Below are 20,248 nucleotides of genomic sequence, written 5' to 3'. Positions count from 1 at the left end.
TTGAGGGGTTTGGCTTATGAGGAGGAGCTGAGTAGACTAGGATTATATTCATTGGAATTTAGAAAAATGAAACATAGAAACATATAAAATTATGAAGGGAATAGATAAGATAGATGTAGAGAGGATGTTTCCACTGCCAGGTGAAACTAGGACAAGAGGGCATAGCCTCAAGATTAGGGGGAGTAAATTTAGGACAGAACTGAGACGGGTTGTAAATCTATGGAATTACCTGCATAGTTAAGAAGTTCATGCTAGTTTGGTTAATGTTTTTAAAGCTAAGATAGATATTTCTTTGAACAATGAAGGAATTAAGGGATGTGGTGAGAGGGCAGGTAAGTGGAGTTGAGGCCACGAAAAGATCAACCATGATCTTACTGAATGGTGGAGTAGGTTTGAAGGGCCAGATGTTCTTATGTTCCTTATGTTCCAAAGCAGACATTTAAGCTAGGACCTTAAGGTAGGGTATTTTCAGACACCAGGCAATATTGTTATCAAACAAGAACTATAAAAAGAAGACATATAAACCTCTGGTAAATATTAAATTTTAAAAACTTGAATGTTTTGTAAGTTAATGTTACCATAAACTTACGACAGATTTCAGGGGTCCTCCAGTCAATGCACACCCCAGTTTCATTGCAGGCAAAAGCATAGGCAGCTACAGCAGTGCAAAAACACTCACAGTCTCCACCACTGTCACAAGAACATGAATCATGGACACAAGAATCATAAAACGGATTTGGATCAACCTGTTGATACAATAGGTTACTAAATATATAGACATTTAAAAAGAATGATATCATATGAGAAAATTTTTAAAATGAGAAAGTTACACAACCATTTTATGACAATTTGCAAAGATGTCACTTGTAATTATGGAGCATTGCTTCTGTGCCCAGCCTTTGCGGTGTGGTTTCTCAGTGCAAGGGTCATCATTGGGCTCAACATCTGGGCAGTTAGCAGTTAGCTTCCAGGAATTTCCAAACTCAATTACATCAGCAACAACAGACTGGCTTCTTGTCATGAAGTCATTGTTGGCATTTCCATCAAAATTGCCACATAAGCCACAAATATAACCCTGGAATCACAGAGTAATAATCATCCATTTATTGAGATCAGGTCACATTGTTTCCATTTAAAAACTGAGGTATATAATTAATAATTTTGGCATATTGGGATAGATATTGTCTTTTGATTGTTGATAAATTTAATCATACCTGGTAAGAAGGGCTCAACTTAATAAAAACACTCGTCTTTTTGTCCCATATCAGAATCAACCCATTGTCAGCTTCCACAGTCAGATAAAGGCCAAGAATACGGATAGTGAAAGGGATCTTGTTGTTTTCATTCCTCTGAATTATTTCATGTTTTCTTTCAGCTAGTTTCAACTCAAAATTCTGAAGCAAGATATAAAAGGTTTCAGTACAAACAAATGCAAACAAGATGCATCTACAATGAGTTAAATGTCAGCAAAGTATTCCAATACTAAAAAGACACTACCTCAAAGAACAGTTTGATTGATTTAGAACATGTTGTTCCAGTTGTTCCGCAGGGAATGTTTTCTGTAATTACGCTGAAGGTGCCATTGGCAAGATTATCTCCACAGTAATCCTGAAAATAAATGCATAATTTGATTATCTTAATAAATAACATTCTTGATATTGCAGTATTAAAACAGCTTATTGTATTAAGCGTAATGCAGATCCTCATGGGACTGATGTTAATGCCATAAAATGGAAACTGAATTCACCCCATTGCACAGTAGCAAGGTGTTTTAAAATTTAAGCCACATTGGCGGGGCAGATATGAGTTTTATTATAGGGTAAAGAAATTTAGTGAAAGAGTTACCTCAGGATATTTGAGGTATCTGATTCACTACAGAAATCTGGAAATAAAATTACAAGCCCTCAGGTTTTTAGATCCTAGCTGAGAATACATCTGATCCAAGAAAAAGATATTAGAAAATGTACCTGTGCAGCAATGTATTCACAGTTCCCATCAAAATTGTAGCGCTTGCCATCAAATGTAATGTAGTGACCACTTCCATATATTGTACATGCTCCAAAGCAGGGAATATTTGTACAGTCCCAGCTGCCTTTCTGGCAAGTACTAAATAAATTAAAATGATTTGAGAACAAAATGCAGAAAACATCATCTTTTATCAAAAACTTCAAAATTAAAATAATTAAATTATAATTAAAAGAACTATATATTTTAACTTCAAATTCCTTCATATTCAAGTTTGAGAAGTTTGTTAAAAGTTGTTGTATAGCTTATTTTCCAAATAGTCTTGGGGCCAGAATTTGCACTTGGGGACATCTCATGGTGTGCAATTACTTAACTCATATTTTGCTGGAATTGTGAGTTGATCATGAAGTGACAATAGAAGTTGATTGGCAGTAATTGACGTTGACCGCAATGTTAAAAAGGTTACTTATGCTTGTAAATATCAAATGAAAATCTCTGTACTGAGTTTAACGGGCAGTTAGTGTGTAAATGCAGCAACTAGGCACTCTGCCGAGGTAGTGTCCCTATCCTAGACAGGTTGATTGAAAAATAGGTTGAATAAAAAAAAAACGAGGCCTTCTTCTTATACAGTAGTAGTGTCCCTACCATTTGACCAAGAGACATCGATTCATGTCCCATCTGCTCCAGAGATGTATAATAACATCTCTGAACCAGTTGATGAGAAAAATAGATTAAATTTTTAAAAATTAAATGTACTGACTGGATGAAATTCTTGGGAAGGTTACAGGCAAGATGTCTCTTCTGTATAATTAACAATATAAGAAAAATATCAATAAGTTGCTGGTTGATGTTTATTCAACTGCCATTATTCTTTTTTTGCATTGTGTATCTTTTGACATTTCATAAGTGAACAGCAGATAATATAAAAATATTATAATACAATAGGACAAAATACATGGAATAAAGATATTGACAGAATATCTACTTTTACATATATATCATGTTTTATTAACTGTATAATTTTGATAGCTCAGATTTACAAAAGGCTTAGAAACAGTTTATGTTTTAATGTGTTTCAATAACTGTAGATTTCAAATAGTTATATAGATATTGATATAGTTATAAAATTACCAAGTGTTACAATCAACTGAGATTCTGCTTCCAGGTGGATAATGAAAATTATTGTGCACACAGGGGCAATTGTCTTCAATAACACAACTTCCATTTCTGTCATCCATCATCCCCTCAGGGCAAACACAGCCTGACACACATTTCTCACTGTACTGTGGAAACCAGGAAAGATAGGTTTTAGACTTCAGATTGATATCAGAAAAAAAGTAAATTGTTATCTCAATTCTTACAGTTTACCGTATTAATATTCTGGTAGTTATCTTTAGTTTTGATGGTTTGGTAATCTGATATCAGATGGCTTATCTACCGTTCTCCCTTCCCAACATTTCTCTCCTTGTAACTCAGGGAGAGAATTAACAAGCAGCCAGTCCAACGTTATTAATTTTGCCTATTCAATAGGCAAAGTTATTTCTTGTTCAAAATATTTTTTTAGAGCCTAACTGCATACGTATTCTGGTAGCTTCCATTTAGCTATGTGGAATTATATGTGTGAAATGAAAAGATATGAAACTGTAAGGCATAAGTCATTTCTTTCCTCATGACAAGAGTGTTACCAATATTGGAATTTTAATGAAAATGAGTCAAGTCCATCTTTTTTGATTGATGAAATAACTTTACCTCCTTATCACACACTTTGATTATTTCTTTCTCCAGAATTGTATCTGTTAACTCCTGCTTTCAATTAGACTGGTTGCTTCAATGTTTATCCTATGAACTTATTTCACAACTGTTAATGCTTTGGGTGAAAATGTTCTCTTGACTTGCAAAATTTTAACATGTTTCTTCGAACCTGAGCCTGCCTTCATAGAAAACAGCTCTTGTATCATTCTGTCAGACCTACTGATTGTCACCTGAATATCTTATGTTTTCAGAGTGGGATATGAAATAACAGCCTTGTAACTAAGGAAGCAAGCTAAGGCTAGAACATTTTCCATGTTTCATTTGTCAATTCACCTAAATAACTCTATCACTTGAAGGTCAAAGTCCCATATATTCCAGGGGACGTTTTAATATGCCTTCTTGTAATGACAGATCTGTCTTTTTTGACATTCAACTGGATAGTATATATGATGAGTCTCAAAATGCTAATTTTAAAATTACTTTCATACACTGAGAAGAAGTCGGGATATGACTCAAGATCTCACAACTGCTGCCTAGCTACACTTCCCCTTTTGCAAACAAAAACACCTCAGCCCCATAAAACTTCCCTTACTGGCAGTCAAGCATTTTCCAGACCACTCGATATTTGGCCGCTGAGTCAAGGTAAGCTGAATGTGAAGCTGTTGCTGGAAAAGGATGATTTCATGATTGTCCATGGGCCATGTACAAATCACCAAGACTGTGGTGCATTTCTGTCTCTCCCTCTGTTCGACATAATTTCTTCCTTCCATTCCTCCTACAGACCAAGGGATAGCCCAAACAAGGTTCCCATTCCCATACTTTCTGCTGCTGATTCCTACAAGATCTCTAAAAGTAGCAGAGCAGCCACTCTGTTTAGGTGAAGTCATCAAAGAATTCCCATAATACATATTGATAGAATGACATACAAAGTCCTCCAAATATCTTCCAAAATTCTTCCGTAAATCCTCTTCAATGCAATTTAATCAGTTGTCCTCAAAAGTGAAGAGTGAAAGTTGGGCACAGCTAGGTCTATTTCAATTCTCTGCCAACAACTTTCTTATTCCTGCTCAACTAGTTGCTCTTAGGATAAGTTGTATACTACAGAACTAAAAACAAGTTTTTGGCACAGTAGCAATACCCCTGCCTTTGAGTGGAGTTCAAGTCCCATTGCTCCATAGATATGTCATATCACATCTGAAAGATTGATTTTTAAAAAATCCATTAAAGCATGAGACAGTAAAATGTCTTGCAGTTTTATTAAAGAATGTTAGGAGTCAATTTAGTTACAATCAGAGTGTTAATCACCCTCATGCCAGCCCATGCACCTAACATATTTTGTTATAATGGCATTGTGCACAGAAAGGTCTAACCATACATTGTTGCTGTCTATAGACTCTAGCTTGGCCACGTCGGAGGTGTTTTAGGCTTAAAACATTGGCACAGAAATAGAAAAACTCATATTGGTGCAATTTTTAAAGCATGATAGTATTCTGACATTATGGATCAGTGGTGCTGGAAGAGCACAGCAATTCAGGCAGCATCCAACGAGCAGCGAAATTGATGTTTCGGGCAAGAAGGGATTTTACCCGAAACGTCGATTTTGCTGCTCGTTGGATGCTGCCTGAACTACTGTGCTCTTCCAGCACCACTGATCCAGAATCTGGTTTCCAGCATCTGCAGTCATTGTTTTTACCTAGTATTCTGAGATTATAAAGTTGTAAGTTAACAGGTGGCGGACTCATTTCCACAGTGCACAATCACATTAATTTACTTATCCTAATTCTGTAGTCAGCTTAGTAGCAGAATCAAGTAAGGATTTGATTGCTTAGCTCGATGGGGTTAATGAGGAAAATTGTTTTGATATTATTTTCTAATAAATCTGTTCAGTAATGTTGTTACACTCCTCTGGAGTAGTGGGCTATGAATTTGGGTCTCCAGATTTAGAAGGAGGGTTAATAGCAGTGTACCACAAGAACCCTTAAAAATATCAGGCTTTTTTTCTTACTTTCTAATCAACCTGCTCAGAGATGGTATCACATACCTCAGGAGCAGATGGGATTTGAATCTGGGCCTTCTGGTCCAAAGCTAGGGCCACCACCACTGTGCCACAAGAACCCTCTCAAAATTGCTTTCATCTGAAATATTCTTATATTTTGCAGCTGGGTTATAATTTACTTTCAGCTGTATTCATAAGACTTAAATGTTTAAACAGAAATGGACTTTTGAGGATGGTTTAAAAAGTTACTAATGCTAACTGATAAGGCTGACTTTATGATATTTCTTTGCAATGAATGCCATGGTATGTGTATAAATTAAATAATTACGATAAATCCTTTTGAAAATGAAACACAAGAAACCCACACAGTCCAGATTTTGGTTTCCACAAGTACGACGACACTCTGTCCCTGTTGTGCCTGGCTCTGTAGTATTGCAACTTAAATAGATCTTGGGTGGAAAACATTCTGTAAAAAGAAAGACAAAAAACATGCATTTACATCATGCTGTTCATAACTATCAGATATCCTAAAGCACTTTGCAGTCAATTAAATATTTTTGATGCATAGTCATGACTATAACGTAGGAAGCCAGCCAATTGTTCACAAATTGTTCAGCTTCCACAAAAAACAGGATTCTGGTAATGACCAGATAATCATTCTTTCTAATGCTGATTGAGGGATAATCACTGACCAGGAAAATTGGTACCTCTTCTGTGATTCTTCAAATTATGTCATGGGATCTCTTACATCTACATGAGAAGAAAAGATTGGGCTTTGGTGATATTTTGTCAAAAAGGCAGAACCTCCAACAGTGTAGTGTTTCTTGACTATTGTATGGGAGTGTCAGCCTTAATTTCTTTGTCTTAATGGAACTGGGTTTCAACCGGATGTATTGTGACTCAGATGTTGAGTGTGTTACTGACTGTTATAGCTGACAGATCACAAAGTTTGTAAATGTCTGCCATGTATTAATGGTTAAATTTAACAAAACAAGTATAATTTAAATTGGATAGCAAAACTTACTTTGTATTCTATACAGCGATACAATGCATTGCATTTTTCCATCTTGACACACGCTGCAACAGATTAGTAAAAATATAAGATAAAATTTTGTAAGTATCTTTTTGATCATAATTTTTGTGCAAAATTACTACAGTAGCCAAGTGGCCAGTTAATTTACCAATGTGTATCTCCTTGATTAATCATCTCTCCAGCATTTAAGAGGGTACCCTGATAGAGGCATGGACACTCAGACGAGGGCACACATCTGCCTTTTTCAGTCATATACATTCCATCAGCGCAGCCACATCCATCCACTGGCACATGTTGGATTCCACAGGTAATATCCTTCTCACTCAGAGAATGGCATGTGCGCTTGCAACTTTTCACATCATAACTGTATATTAATGTCTCTGGACAGGTCTTCGTGTAAGAGTCTATAACAAATTTATGAAAACAAATAAGAAAAGTCAATGATCTGAAAGGACTAGTCTGCCGCAGCCACTTGCAGTAATATCTATTAATCCACATTAATGACTGAGTTAAAGACTGAGTTTCACTGAAGTCTTTGTGTGAAAATATAACGATGTCTCAGAAGTTTTATATTTAGTAGTACTCATTTTTAATTCAGACTTATTATTCAAACTCAAAACTTACATCAGACATGACTTGTACACACTATTCCATCCATTGGATCCTAATTCAGCAACAGCTGGATTCTTGCATTCTCACCCTTACTTTCAAATGCCTCCATGGCCTCGCACCTCCTTATCTCTGTAAATGTCTCTGGCTTTATTATTCTCTGCACTCTTCCAATTATAGCCTGTAGCACATTCTGATATTCATCAGCCGAGAGATGTGTTTTCATTTGCCAACCATGTCTAATTTCCACCAGCCAATATTCCAGGACAAGTATATTTGTTGTGGTTGCATCTAGATTCACTAAATAAGTATAAAATAAAGCTTACTTACCACATACTTTTGTCCGCCAATTAGTTAACATGACCCCTTTGCTTGCACAAGCTCGGACATATGAATATAGTGCAGAACACATGCAGTCCTCATTTTTATCACAGTTGCAACTGTCATACATACATTTCTAAAGAGAAGAAGAAGGAGAGTAAATTAAGATGCAATGGCTATGTCTTTGTGCTTTTAAAAATGTGGATTGAAGTGAGAAAAGTACTGTTGAAACCAGTGGAAGGATAGCTGCATGTTTTGAAAAGCAAGAAACCTGACACATGTAACAAAGATTGCAAAAGCTGTTTTAATACATTAATTGAAATGTTTGCACATGAATAGGAGCCGAAGGATTGATTCAGCTGAGTGTCATCAAAAAATTTATTCATCTAAGGACCCGTAACCAGTGTTGATAACAAAAGCCTTTTGCCTGCCAATATACATGTAATTGGTTGTCAGATAACTGAACAGCTTGGGACTCGGAACAAAATATTCAAAAATGATTTGATCTCTATTAGCTCATAAGAGGCCTCCTTGTTTTCTGCAGTCAAAACCATTTGTCAGTAGCAGCAACAGGGAGAGGAGTGACAGTGAGGGTCAGGGGCATGCCAGGAAGTCTGTTTGGGAATTTAGAACAGTGAGGATGGTGGTTAGGACAGCTGAATGTTCCCGCTGCAGAATATGGGAGGTAAGATCACCACTAGTGTTCCTGCTGACTTCATCTGCAGGAAGTGCACCCAATTTCAGCTTCTCAAAAACCACGATAGGGAGCTGGAGCTGGATGAACTTCGGATCATTCGGGTGGTGGAGGGGGTTATTTAGAGGAGTTACAGGGAGGTAGTCACACCTCAGGTATAAGAAAAAGACAGATAGGTTACTGTCGGGGACGGAGAGGGAACTGGCAGGCAGTGTAGGGAACCCCTGAAGCTGTTCCTCTCAATAACAAGTATATCATTTTGGATACTGTTGGGGGGACGACAGGTCTCTGGCACACAGTCTGTCCCTGTTGCTCAGAAGGGAAGGGGATGATGAGCAGAGCATTAGTCATTAGGGTCTCCATACTTAGGGGAACAGATAGGAGGTTCTGGGGGAACGGGAGAGACTCATGATTGGTGTGTTGCCTCCCAGGTGCCACTGTTTGTGATGTATTGGATTGTGTTTTCAGGATCCTTGAGGGGGAGGAGGAGCAGCCCCAAGTTGTGGTCCCCATAAGTAGGAAAAGGGATGGGCATTTAAGGCAGAAATCCAGAGAGCTAGTGTGGAAGCTCAGTGCTAGAACAAACAGAGTTTTTATCTCTGGTTTGTTGCCTGTCCCATGTGCTAGTGAGGCAAGGAATAAGGAGAGAGAGGAGTTGAACATGTGGTTACAGGGATGGTGCAGGAGGGAGGGTTTCAGAGACCTGGATAATTGGGGCTCGATCTGGGGTAGATGGGGCCTCTACAAACAGGATGGTCTACACCTGAACCAGAGGGTACTAATATCCTGGGGGAGAGGGGTGGAATTTGCTAATGCTATTCAGGAGGGTTTAATCTCATTCAGTAGGGGGATGAGGACCTACATTGTCGTTCCAGTGTCCAGGAGGTTGAGAGTGGTGAGGTTAGAAATATGGTTTTAAGGTCGCAGGAATTAATTGGCAAGCAGGAAGGTGGTTTGAAGTGTGTCCACTTCAACACCAGAGACATCTGGAATAAGGTGAACTTGCAGCATGGGTTGGTACCTGGGAGGTTGATGTTGTGGCCATTTTGGAGACATGGATAGAGCAGGGATGGTTGTTATAGGTCCCAGGATTTAGATGTTTCAATAAGAACAGAGAAGATGGTAAAAGAGGGAGATTATGCCATTGTTAGTCAAGGTCCCCTGAGGTAGTATGGGCTGAGGCTAGAAACAGGAAAGGAGAGGTCACCTTATTGGAAGTTTTTTATAGACCTCCGAATAGTTCCAGAGGTGTAGAGGAAAGTATCGTAAAGTTAATTCTGGATAGGAGCGGGAGTAACAGAGTAGTTGTTATGAGGTCTTTAATTTTCCAAATATTGACTGGAAATACTGTAGTTCGAGTACTTTAGATAGGTCAGTTTTTCCCTAATGTGTGAAGGATGGTTTCCTGACACAGTATGTAGACAAACCAACACGGGTCGAGGCTACATTGGATATGGTACTGGCTAATGAACCTGGCCAGGTTTTAGATTTGGAGGTCGGTGAGCATTTTGGTGATAGTGACCACAATTCAGTAATGTTTACTTTAGCGATGGAAACTTAGGGCAAGAGTTATTGCTGTGTGAGAGGCAATTATGATGTGATTAGGCAAGATTTAGGATGTATAGAATGGGGAAGGAAACCACAGGGAATGGGCACAATTGAAATGTGGAGCCTGTTCAAAGAACAACTACTGAGGGTCCTTGATAAGTATATACCTGTCAGACAGGGAGGAAGTTGTCGAGTGAGGGAACCATGGTTTAGTAAAGAAGTTGAATCTCTTGCCCAGAGGAAGAAGAAGGCTTAGGTTAGGATGAGACAAGAAGGCTCACATAGGGCACTTGAGAGATACAAGTTAGCCAGGAAACACCTTAAGAGAGTGCTAAGAAGAGCCAGGAGGGGACATGAGAAGTTGTTGGCAAGAAAAATCAAGGAAAACCCTAAAGCTTTTTGTCAATACATCAAGAATAAAAGAATGACTTGAGAAAGATTAGGGCCAATCAGTGATAGAAGTGGGAGGTTGTGCGTGATGTCTGAGGAGACGGGGAAGTACTGAATGAATATTTTTCATCAGTATTCATGCTGGAAAAAGACAGTTTTGTCGAGGACAATACTGAGATACAGGCTACTAGACTAGACAGGGTTGATGTTCGCATGGAAGGGGTGTTAGAAAGAAGAAGGTTGAGAGGTGACTTAATTGAGACATCCAAGATAATCACAGGATTAGGTATGGTGGACAGTGAGAGCCTATTTCCTCTGATGGTGATGGCTGGCATGAGGGGACATAGCTTTAAATTGAGGGGTGGTAGATATAAGACAGATGTCAGAGGTCATTTCTTTACTCAGAGAGTAGTAGAGGCGTGGAACGCACTGCCTGCAACAGTAGTAGACTTACCAACTTTAAGGACATTTAAATAGTCATTGGATAAACATATGGATGAAAATGGAATAGATGGACTTCAGATTGGTTCCACAGGTTCGGCACAACTTTGAGGGCCGAAAGGCCTGTACTGCACTGTAATGTTCTATGTTCTAAAACACATCAAATCTGAAGGAAACCACTTAATCTTTCCTTCAGGTGTTGCTGTTAGTTGTGACTCTTAATTGACAGAGCACTGGCATTTTACAGGTGGACCAGTCACCCTGTGCCTCTTAAAAAGCAGTGGAAAATTTTGGAAAAGGGAAGCCAGGAAGAAACTTTTAGTTTGGCGAGAACCAACTCAACAGAACCTGGGAGCGAACACTAAAGAAATGTTTTCCAGCTTTTCATGACTGACCATATGTCTTTCCTTTGCTGAACTTCTGTGTATATGTAAGTGGGAGTTTGTAAAGAGGTAAGAGTTTTAATTAGCAGTGTTATGTACCAGCAGTTTATAATTGCTTACCTGTAGTTAGGTGATATTTACTTGTGATAAATAGTAATTCTCGTTAAGTATGGAAAGTTGGTCCATATTTGGTATCAAACTGGGTCTGAAATCAGGTTAATCAGTCAATTTTGTATACGTATTTTCAAAAAAAAACTTTTAATTTTTGTATCAACTCCAGAATTGGTGGGACTTGATTTTCAGCACAATAACCCAGCGAGTCATGACAAAAGACACCTGGAGACTCTTTTTTATTTTCACTTTTACATGAGTACATTACATCAGGGAAGACTCCAAAACAAAATGTAACACCTATTTTGAAAGTTATTGTTTATTCATTGTTCTTCCCTGAGGTGAACAAGGCATAAAACCTGGAGTACAAAATGATTTCACTCGCATACACACACAATGGCACAAACCAGAAATATTTGTTGGAAAATTGAATACTGGTGTTACGTACCATTGTAAAACTAGAGGATCCAACCAATGGGGATTTTATGTTTCAGTATTTTGAGAAGAAAAACTTATTGTAAAATGAAATTAAGACCATCAGACTTAAGATCAGAAATCTGCTATGCAATTCAATGATATTATGGCTGTCCTGATAATCATTAACTCAATTTTTCTGCCTTTTAATAAGACAATAAGCAATAGAAACAGAAATAGGCCTTTTAGCCATTCGATCTGCTTTGCCATTCAATAGTATCATGGCTGATTCAACCTTCCTCACATCTACTTTCCTGTCCTTTCTCCAAATCTCTTGAATTCTCTCCTAATAAGAATTTATTTATCTCATCCTTAAAATACATAAGGATTCTGCCTCCACAACTCGCTGCAGCAAAGAGGTCCAAAAATTCACAACTCGCTTAAAGACATCCCTCCTTATCTCAGCCGTAAACTAACATCCTTTAATTCTGAGACTATGCCCTTTGGTCCCCGACTCTTTCATGATGAAAAACATCCTTTCAGCATTTACTTTGTCAAGCCCCTTAAGAGTCCTATAAGTTTCTTTTAAACTTAAGTGAGTCCAACATGTTCAACCTTTGCTCTTAAGACAATCCATCCATTACCAGAGATCATCCTAGTGAATCTTCTCTAAACTTCTTCAAATGAAATAATATCTTGTTTTAAATAAGGGCACCAAAACTGCTCTAGCACTCCAGATGTGGTCTTACCAGTATCTTCCCTACTTTTATACTCTAACTCCCTTGAAATGATGGCCAACATTCCATTAGCCTTTCTAAATACCTGCTGCCCTAGTGTGATAGCTTTTCTGTGCTTAATGTGCAAGTCCTCCTAAGTCCCTTTATGTTTCAGTTTTCTACAGTTTTTCTTCATTTATGTAATACTCTGTTCTTCCATTCTCCATTCCAAATTGGACTACTTCATATTTCCCCACATTGTAACCAATTTGCCAATGTTTTGCCCACATATTTAACCAAACAGCGTCTCTCTGTAAACTATTTGTATCCCTCTCACAGCTTGCCTTTATGCATATTTTGTGTCATCTACAAATTTGGCGACAATACATTCGCTTTCTTCCTGCAATCATATGTTGTAACAGTTATGAGCCATGTGGAACACCACTGGTTACAGGATGCCAACCTGAAAAAGAACACTTTATCCCATCTCGCTGTTTCCTGCCCATTAATCATTTCTGTCTCCCTCCCAATTTATTACCTCCAACAGTATGGGCTCCCATCTTATGATTTAATCTTTGCTTATCTTGTCAAATGCCTTCTGAAGGTCCAAATACAACACATTTACTGCTTCCCCTCTGGTTGAGACTTCCTAAACAAAAACTCTAGTAAATTAGTCAGACCATGATTTTCTTTTCATAAAGCCATGCTGACTCTGCTTCATTTGATTACAATTTTCCAAATGTGCTGCTATTACTTGCTTAATAATTGATTCCAAAGCTTTTCCAATATGATATCAGATAATTGGCCTAAAGTACCCACAGTGCTTCACTCCTTTTTAAATAGGGGTATCAAATATCTCAAGATATTCTACAAATATATCAAGAGGAAAAGAATAACCAGTGAAAAAACACCCACTAAGGACCAAGGGGGAAATTTATGTGTGAAGCTGAAAGACATTGATAGATTGTTAAGTTAATGCTTCACATCTGTCTTTAGTCAGAAAAGGGAGGATTGAAGTTCAGAATTGAAGAAGATGGATGTTCTTGAACAGTTTACTATAAGAAGTGAGGAGCTATTGGAGATTTTGGCAGTTTCAAAGTGGACAAATGTGAAGTGATGCGCTTTGAAAGAAAGAACAATACAAGAGTGTATTTAATGAATGGCAAGATCCTCGGAAGCTCAGAGGAACAGAGCTACTGAGATGCTTGTCCACAAATTACTGAAGGTGGCTGTAGAGGTTAGTAGGATAGTTAAGAAGGCATATAGGACACCCTCCTTTATAAATTGAAGCATAGATGATAAGAACAGGGAGGTCATGTTGGAGCTGTATCGAACTTTGGTTAGGCATTGGTTGGAGTGCTATTTGCATTTTTGGTCTCCACCCGATTGGCAGGACTGCATCAGAGGGAGTGTGGAGAAGATCCACCAAGATGTTTTCTGGGATAAAGCATTTCAGCAATGAAGAGAGGTTGGATAAGCTCAGGCTGTTTTCTTTGGAGCAGAGAAGGTTGAGGGACAACCTGTTTAAGGTGTATAACATTATGTAGAGCAAGGACAGAGTATACAGAAAACAGTTGTATCCCTTAGTTGAAGGGTCAAGAACAAGAGCTAATGTTGTTCCACTGTTCAAGAAGGAAACTAGGGATAATCTTGGAAATTATAGATGATGAGTCTCATACCGATGATTGGGAGGCTCTTTGAGAGAATTCTTAGGGATAGGAATTACATGCGCTTTGAAAAAGCATAGCTTAATTAGGGACAGTGAGCATGGCTTTGTGCTGTGCAGGTCATATCTTACTAACTTGATTGAGTTTTTCATGATGTCAGTGATTGATGAAGATAAGAGTAGTGGATGTTGTCTACATGAATTTTACTAAGGGTTTAGGCAAGGTCACTCATGGTAGAAGATTAAGATGCATGAGATCCACAGTGGCTTGGCCACTTGGATTCAGAATTGGCTTGCCCATAAATGGCAGAGGGATGTGATGAAAAGGGTGTTTTTCTGGCTGGAGGTATGTGACTAGTGGTGTTCTGCAGGTATGCATACTGGAACCTCTGTTGTTTGTGATATATATATAAAAATATATAAACTTGGATGAAAACGCAGATGCGTGGGTTAATAAGTTTGCAGATGACAGAAAGTGGAGTTGTGGATAGTTTAGAAGGTGTCAAAAGATACAAGGGAATAAAGATCAATTGCAGATATGGCTGGAGAAATAGCAGAAAGAGTTTAATCCAAGTAAGTGTGCTGCACGTTGAGAGATCAAATATTAAGGCAAAATATACAGTAAATGGCAGGACCCTGAACAGCATTGATGTACAGACAGATCTTTGGGTTCACATCCATAGCTCTCTGAAAGTGGCCAGGTAGGTAGGGTGGTAAAAAAGGCATTTGGCAGGCTTGCCTTTATTGGTTGGGGAATTGAGTATCAGATCAGGATGTCATGTTATAACTTTATAAAGCTTTGCTTGGCCACACTTAGAGTATTGCATTCAATTCTGGTCACCGCATTAGAGGAAGCATGTGAAGACTTTGGACAGGGTGCAGAAAAGGTTTACCAGGGTGCTGTCTGGATTAAAGGGTATGAGCTATAAGGAGAGGCGAGAAAATCTTGTATTGTTTTCTCTGGAGGTGCAGAGGCTGAGGGGCGACTTCATAGAAGTCTACAAAATTATGAGATGCATAGATGGGGTTGACGTCAGAATCTTGTTCCCAGAATTGAAATGTCTCATACCCAGGAGACATGCATTTATGGTGAGGTGAAAAGTTCAGAGGAGATTATGAAGAGCAAAAATTTTACACAGAAAGTGCTAGTAGTCTGGAATGCTCTGTCAGGGGTATTTGTAGAGGCAGATATGATAGAAATGTTGAAGCAATTTTTAGATAAGCACATAAATAAGCAAGGAATGAAGGAATGTAGACTAAGGACAGGCAGAAGGAATTAGTTTAATTTGGTGTTGTATTCGGCACAACATCAGGCACTGTACTGTTCTTTGTAAGAGGGCAAACTTTTAAAGTGAAAGACAGAAGGTTTAGAGATGATTAGAGGGTGGTGGGGCTCTGGAATGCAATGCCTGGGATGGTAGCTGTGAGGGAGATAACCTCACAATCTTTAACAAGTACTTGGATGGGCACATGAAGTGACATAACAGTTTAACATTTAAATCTATTGTGGGAAGTGAGACTGGTGCAGGTACTGGCTTGTTTTTTTGGTAGTACAGACTCAATGAGTCTCTTCTGTACAGTTTGATTCTTTGATTCTTTGCTTGATAATTTTCATTCCTCTGGTATTTCTTCAGAATTTAAGGATTTTTGCAAAATTACAACCATTGCATCCATTACCTGTGCAGCTACTTCTTTTCGAACCCTAGGATGCAAGCTACCAGGGCCGGGGACTTATCTGCCTTTAGTCCTATTAGTTTGTCTCTAGTAATGGTGAGTTTCTTCCTCAATTTTTTTTAACTATTGATGGGATGCTAGCAGTATCTTCCACCATAAAGACTAATGTAACATATCTATTTAACTGCTTTGCCATTTGCTGTTTCCTGTAACCCTGAATTGTAAGTTTGCTCACTGAGCTGATAAACTTATTCTCAGATGATTTGTAACCATGCTAGGTAACATCATCAGTGAGCATCCACTGAAGCATTCTGTCCTGCATTATATTTATGTGTCTTGGTCTGTTGTGATGGATTCTGTTTCTGAGACATTGGTAAATGGGGTCCAAATCGATGTGTTTGTTGATGGAGTTCCAGTTTGAATGCCAGACCTCTAGGAATTCCTGTGAGTGTCTTTGTTTAGCCTGTCCTAGGATGGATGTATTGTCCCAGTCAAACTGGTGTCCCTCTTCGTCTGTGTGTAAGGATACTAGTGATAGTTGGTCATGTCTTTTTGGTGGCTGTTTGGCGCTCGTGTATCCTGGTGGCTAGATTTCTAGCCCATCGGTCCAATGTAATGTTTGTTACAGCTTTTGCATAGGATTTTGTGAATGACATTCAGTCTACTGGTTGTGGGTACAGGGCCCTTTAGATTTATCAATAACTGTTGGTAGGTTTGTGGGCTACTATAATGCCAAGGGGCCAGAATATTCTGGTTGTCATCTCTGAGATGTCCTCAATTTCCTATACAACGTATTTAAGAACAATGGGTACTCAATATGCACAGTCCGTCAATTCTTAAACAACAAACCTAAACAAGAAGACATAACACGTCCACAGCCTCGAGCCACATGACCATACATTAACGATATCTTGGAGATGACAACCAGACCATTCCGGCCCCTTGGCATCATGGTAGCCCACAAACTTATCAACACACTGAAACAGCTATTGATGAATCTAAAGGACCCTGTACCAAGAACCAGCAGAATGAATGTCAGATAGAAAAATACCCTGAAAAATCTGCAACAAACATTACATGGGACAGACGGACAGGAAACTCGCCACCAGGATAGATGAGCATCAACTAGCCACCAAAAAGATATGACCAACTATCACTAGTATCCTCAGACAGGAGATGAAGAAGGGACACCAGTTCAACTGGGACATTACATCCATCCTAGGACAGGCTAAACAAAGACACCCATGGGAATTCCTAGAGACCTGGCATTCAAACGGTAGCTCCATCAACAAACACATGGATTTGGACCCCATTTAATAATGTCACACAAACAGAATTGGAAGTGATATCACCAACCACAATAGACCAAGTCACATAAATAGAAAGCGGGACAGAATACCAGGCTCACTGATGATATTACCTAGCATGGTGACAAAATGTCTGAGAACAAACCTATAGCTCAGCAAGCAAACTTACAACCAGAACCACAACCTGAGCTACAAATCTCTTTATTCCCTTACTGATTAAAAATCTGTCCATCACAATCTTTGACCCAGCTTCTATAGCCCTTTTCAGTAAAGAATTTCATTGATACCCTATCCTCTGAGGAAAGAAATTCTTCCTCCTTTCTGTCTTAAATGTGAAAAACCTCATTGACTGTGCCACAAGGGGAACCAATCTTTCTGCATCTGCCCTGACAAGACCCTTAAGTATGTGGCATTTTTCAATCAGGTTATTTCTCATTCTTCTCAACTTCCAAGTTCCCTGTGCTATATCTTTCTGCAATCTTTGTCCATTTATATAATATTCAACTTTTCTATTCTTCCTTCCAAAGTGCATAACTTTACATTTTACCCATTCTATCCCATTTACCAAGTTTTTTCCACTTGCTTAACCTGTCTACATCCCTCTGCAGACTCTTCAAGTCATACTCAGAAGTTGCCTTTCCACCTATTTTTGTGGCATCTGCAAATCTGACAATGGCTTTCCTCATCTAAGTCATTAATATATCTTATAAATAGTTGTTGCCTAGCACTGATCCCTGTGCCATTCTACTAGTTGGTACCCTGAAAGTGCTTCATCTCAACTCTCCTTCCTCTAGAAATAAGCGAATCCTCTATCTATACTAATGTACTACCTCCAACTCTATGGCGCTTATCCTATTTAGTTACCTAACATGTGGAATCTTATCAAATGCCTTCTGAAAAACATTCTCTGCTTCCCCTTTAATTATTCTACTTGTTGAATAACATGTACCCTCAAAGCATTCTAATAAATTAGTCAGACATGATTTCTCTCAACCCATGTTGTCTGTCTGATGGTACTATGTATTTCTAGATGCTTGTAATTACTTTCTTTATAATAGACTCTAAATATTTCCCAATAACAGATGTTAAATTAACTGGCCAATAGTGAATAAAAATGGATATTGCTGGAAAAAGTCCAGTGACATATCTTCAGAACAGATGGTAGCTAGGAAAAAGTGGTATTGAAGCTGAAGACAGGAGAGGATGGATGGAAGAAAGAGAAAATGATAGGTGGAGATGGAGCCCGGAGAAAGAGAAATATTGTTAGGCAGACAAATGGATGGATAATAGAAAGTCAGGGAGAAAGAATAACTGCTTATACGGACCATAAATAGATGACAATGAGCGGGCTGTGCAGATAGCAGCCCAACGATGATAGGACAGAGGGTGTGGTGGTGGGTAAAGGAATGAAGATATTCAGGCCCTAAAATTATTGACCTCAATATTAAATCCAGACGGTTGCAGAGTTCCCATGCAGAAAGTTAGGTGTTGTTCTTCTAATTTATGCTGAACTTCGCTGGAGCACTGTCACAAGCCTGAGACAGAGATATTGGCTAGGAAACAAGGTGGTGTTTCAAAATGGCAGCCAACCAGAAGCTCAGTCATTTTTGCAGACAGAACGTGGGTATTTTGCAAAATGTGCTTTGACTCCTCAATGTCGAGAGGACCACATTGTTAATGAGTTAATACAGTAGACTAGATTGAATAAAGTGCAGGTAAATCACTGCTTCACCTGGATGCTATGTTTGGGGCCCTGGATAGTGAGGAGGAAGGAACAGGTAAAACATCTTCTGTGATTGCATGGGTAGATGATGTGGAGAGGTGGAGTGATGTTGGGGAGTGGAGTAGTAGTAGACCAGGGTGCCCTGGAGGAAACGGTCTGTGAAGAATACTGACAAGGGAGGGGAGGGAAATATGTGTCTGGTGGTGCATCGTGTTGGAGGTGGCTGAAATGAACATAGAACAGTGCAGCACAGCAAATGCCTTTTGGACCACATATGTCTGTGCTGACCATGAGGCCATTCCAACTTAATCCTGTCTTGTAGCACATGTTCCATAACCTTCTATTTCTTGTCTATTCATGTGTCTCTCTAACTGCCGTTTAAACATTGCTATCACATCTGCTTCTACCATCTCTGCTTGCAGCACATTCCAGGCACCTACCACACTCTGTATAAAAATACTTGCCACTCACATCTCGTTTAAACTCCCTCCCCTCAATGTAAACCTTTCCCTGATAGTATTTGATATCTCTACCCTGGGATATAAATTCCAACTATCCACCCTATCCATGATTTTCAGAATTTTATGTACTTCTATCAGGTTGTTTCCTAGCCTCTGATTCTCTAGAGAAAACAATCCAAGTTTGTCCAACCTTTCCTTACAGCTGATACACCCATCCAGGCAACATCCTGTTAAATCTCTTTTGTACCTTCTCTAAAGCCTCCAATCCTTCCTTTAGGGTGGCAACCAGAAATGGCAGCTTATAATCCTTTGGATATGGATGCCAGTTGGCAAGAAGTTGAGGACGGGGAGAGACTCTGTGGTGTTGTGGAAGGGAAGAAAAGGGGAGAGAACAGAAGTACATGAAATGTGTTGGACATAGCATTGAGGTGTGTCAACCACAGTGGATGGGAATCATCATTTGAGGAAAAGGATGGACATTTCTGAGGCCACCCTGTAGAAGGGAGCATCATCAGAATAGATGCAGCGGAAATAGATAATCAAGAGAATGGAATTGAGTCTTTACAAGCAGCTTTGGAAGTTGGGTGGGTTTATAGTGGTTATCAGTGGGTAGCCTATCCCCAGAAGTAGAGACAGAAATGTCATGGAAGGGAAGAATTAGAGATATACTAGGTGAAGGTGAAGGCAAGATGTAAATTTGAAGTGAAATTGATAAACCTTTCCAATTTCAATGACAGAAGGAAGCAGCAGCAATGATATCATCAACGTATTGAAAAAAAGTTGTAGGGAGGGACCCGAATATGATTGGAACAAGGAATGCTCCGTGTACATAAAGTACAAGCAGAGCTCGGATTCATGAGCATAGCTATGGCCACACCTTTGATTTGAAGAAAGTGAGGGGAGTTGAAGGAGTCGTTCAAAGTGAGAAGAAGCTCTGCAAGGTGGAGGAACGTGGTGGTAGGTGGGATGGTTCAGGTCTTTTTTTCAGGAAGAGAAGGAGAGTCTTAACACCATCCTGAGAGGGAATGGACATGTAAAGTAACT

General features: G+C 39.0%; 1 protein-coding gene across 1 annotated transcript in view; it reads right to left on the bottom strand.

The window, feature by feature from the left end:
• LOC132824527 (mucin-2-like) overlaps positions 1-20,248 on the bottom strand; it is a 185,368-nt gene that overhangs the window by 94,837 nt on the left and 70,283 nt on the right. The window contains exons 15-24 of the mRNA XM_060839163.1: positions 7,686-7,812; positions 6,895-7,150; positions 6,738-6,790; positions 6,079-6,179; positions 3,097-3,248; positions 1,968-2,106; positions 1,498-1,608; positions 1,215-1,394; positions 836-1,075; positions 590-746 (exon numbers count right to left, since the gene is read on the bottom strand). Coding sequence (XP_060695146.1) covers positions 590-746; positions 836-1,075; positions 1,215-1,394; positions 1,498-1,608; positions 1,968-2,106; positions 3,097-3,248; positions 6,079-6,179; positions 6,738-6,790; positions 6,895-7,150; positions 7,686-7,812 — 1,516 coding nt within the window. The remainder of the gene's footprint in view (positions 1-589; positions 747-835; positions 1,076-1,214; positions 1,395-1,497; positions 1,609-1,967; positions 2,107-3,096; positions 3,249-6,078; positions 6,180-6,737; positions 6,791-6,894; positions 7,151-7,685; positions 7,813-20,248) is intronic.

This window comes from Hemiscyllium ocellatum, chromosome 18 (genome assembly GCF_020745735.1).
Source record: "Hemiscyllium ocellatum isolate sHemOce1 chromosome 18, sHemOce1.pat.X.cur, whole genome shotgun sequence".
Lineage (NCBI taxonomy): Eukaryota > Metazoa > Chordata > Chondrichthyes > Orectolobiformes > Hemiscylliidae > Hemiscyllium > Hemiscyllium ocellatum.
This window is presented reverse-complemented; position numbering and strand designations above follow the sequence as displayed.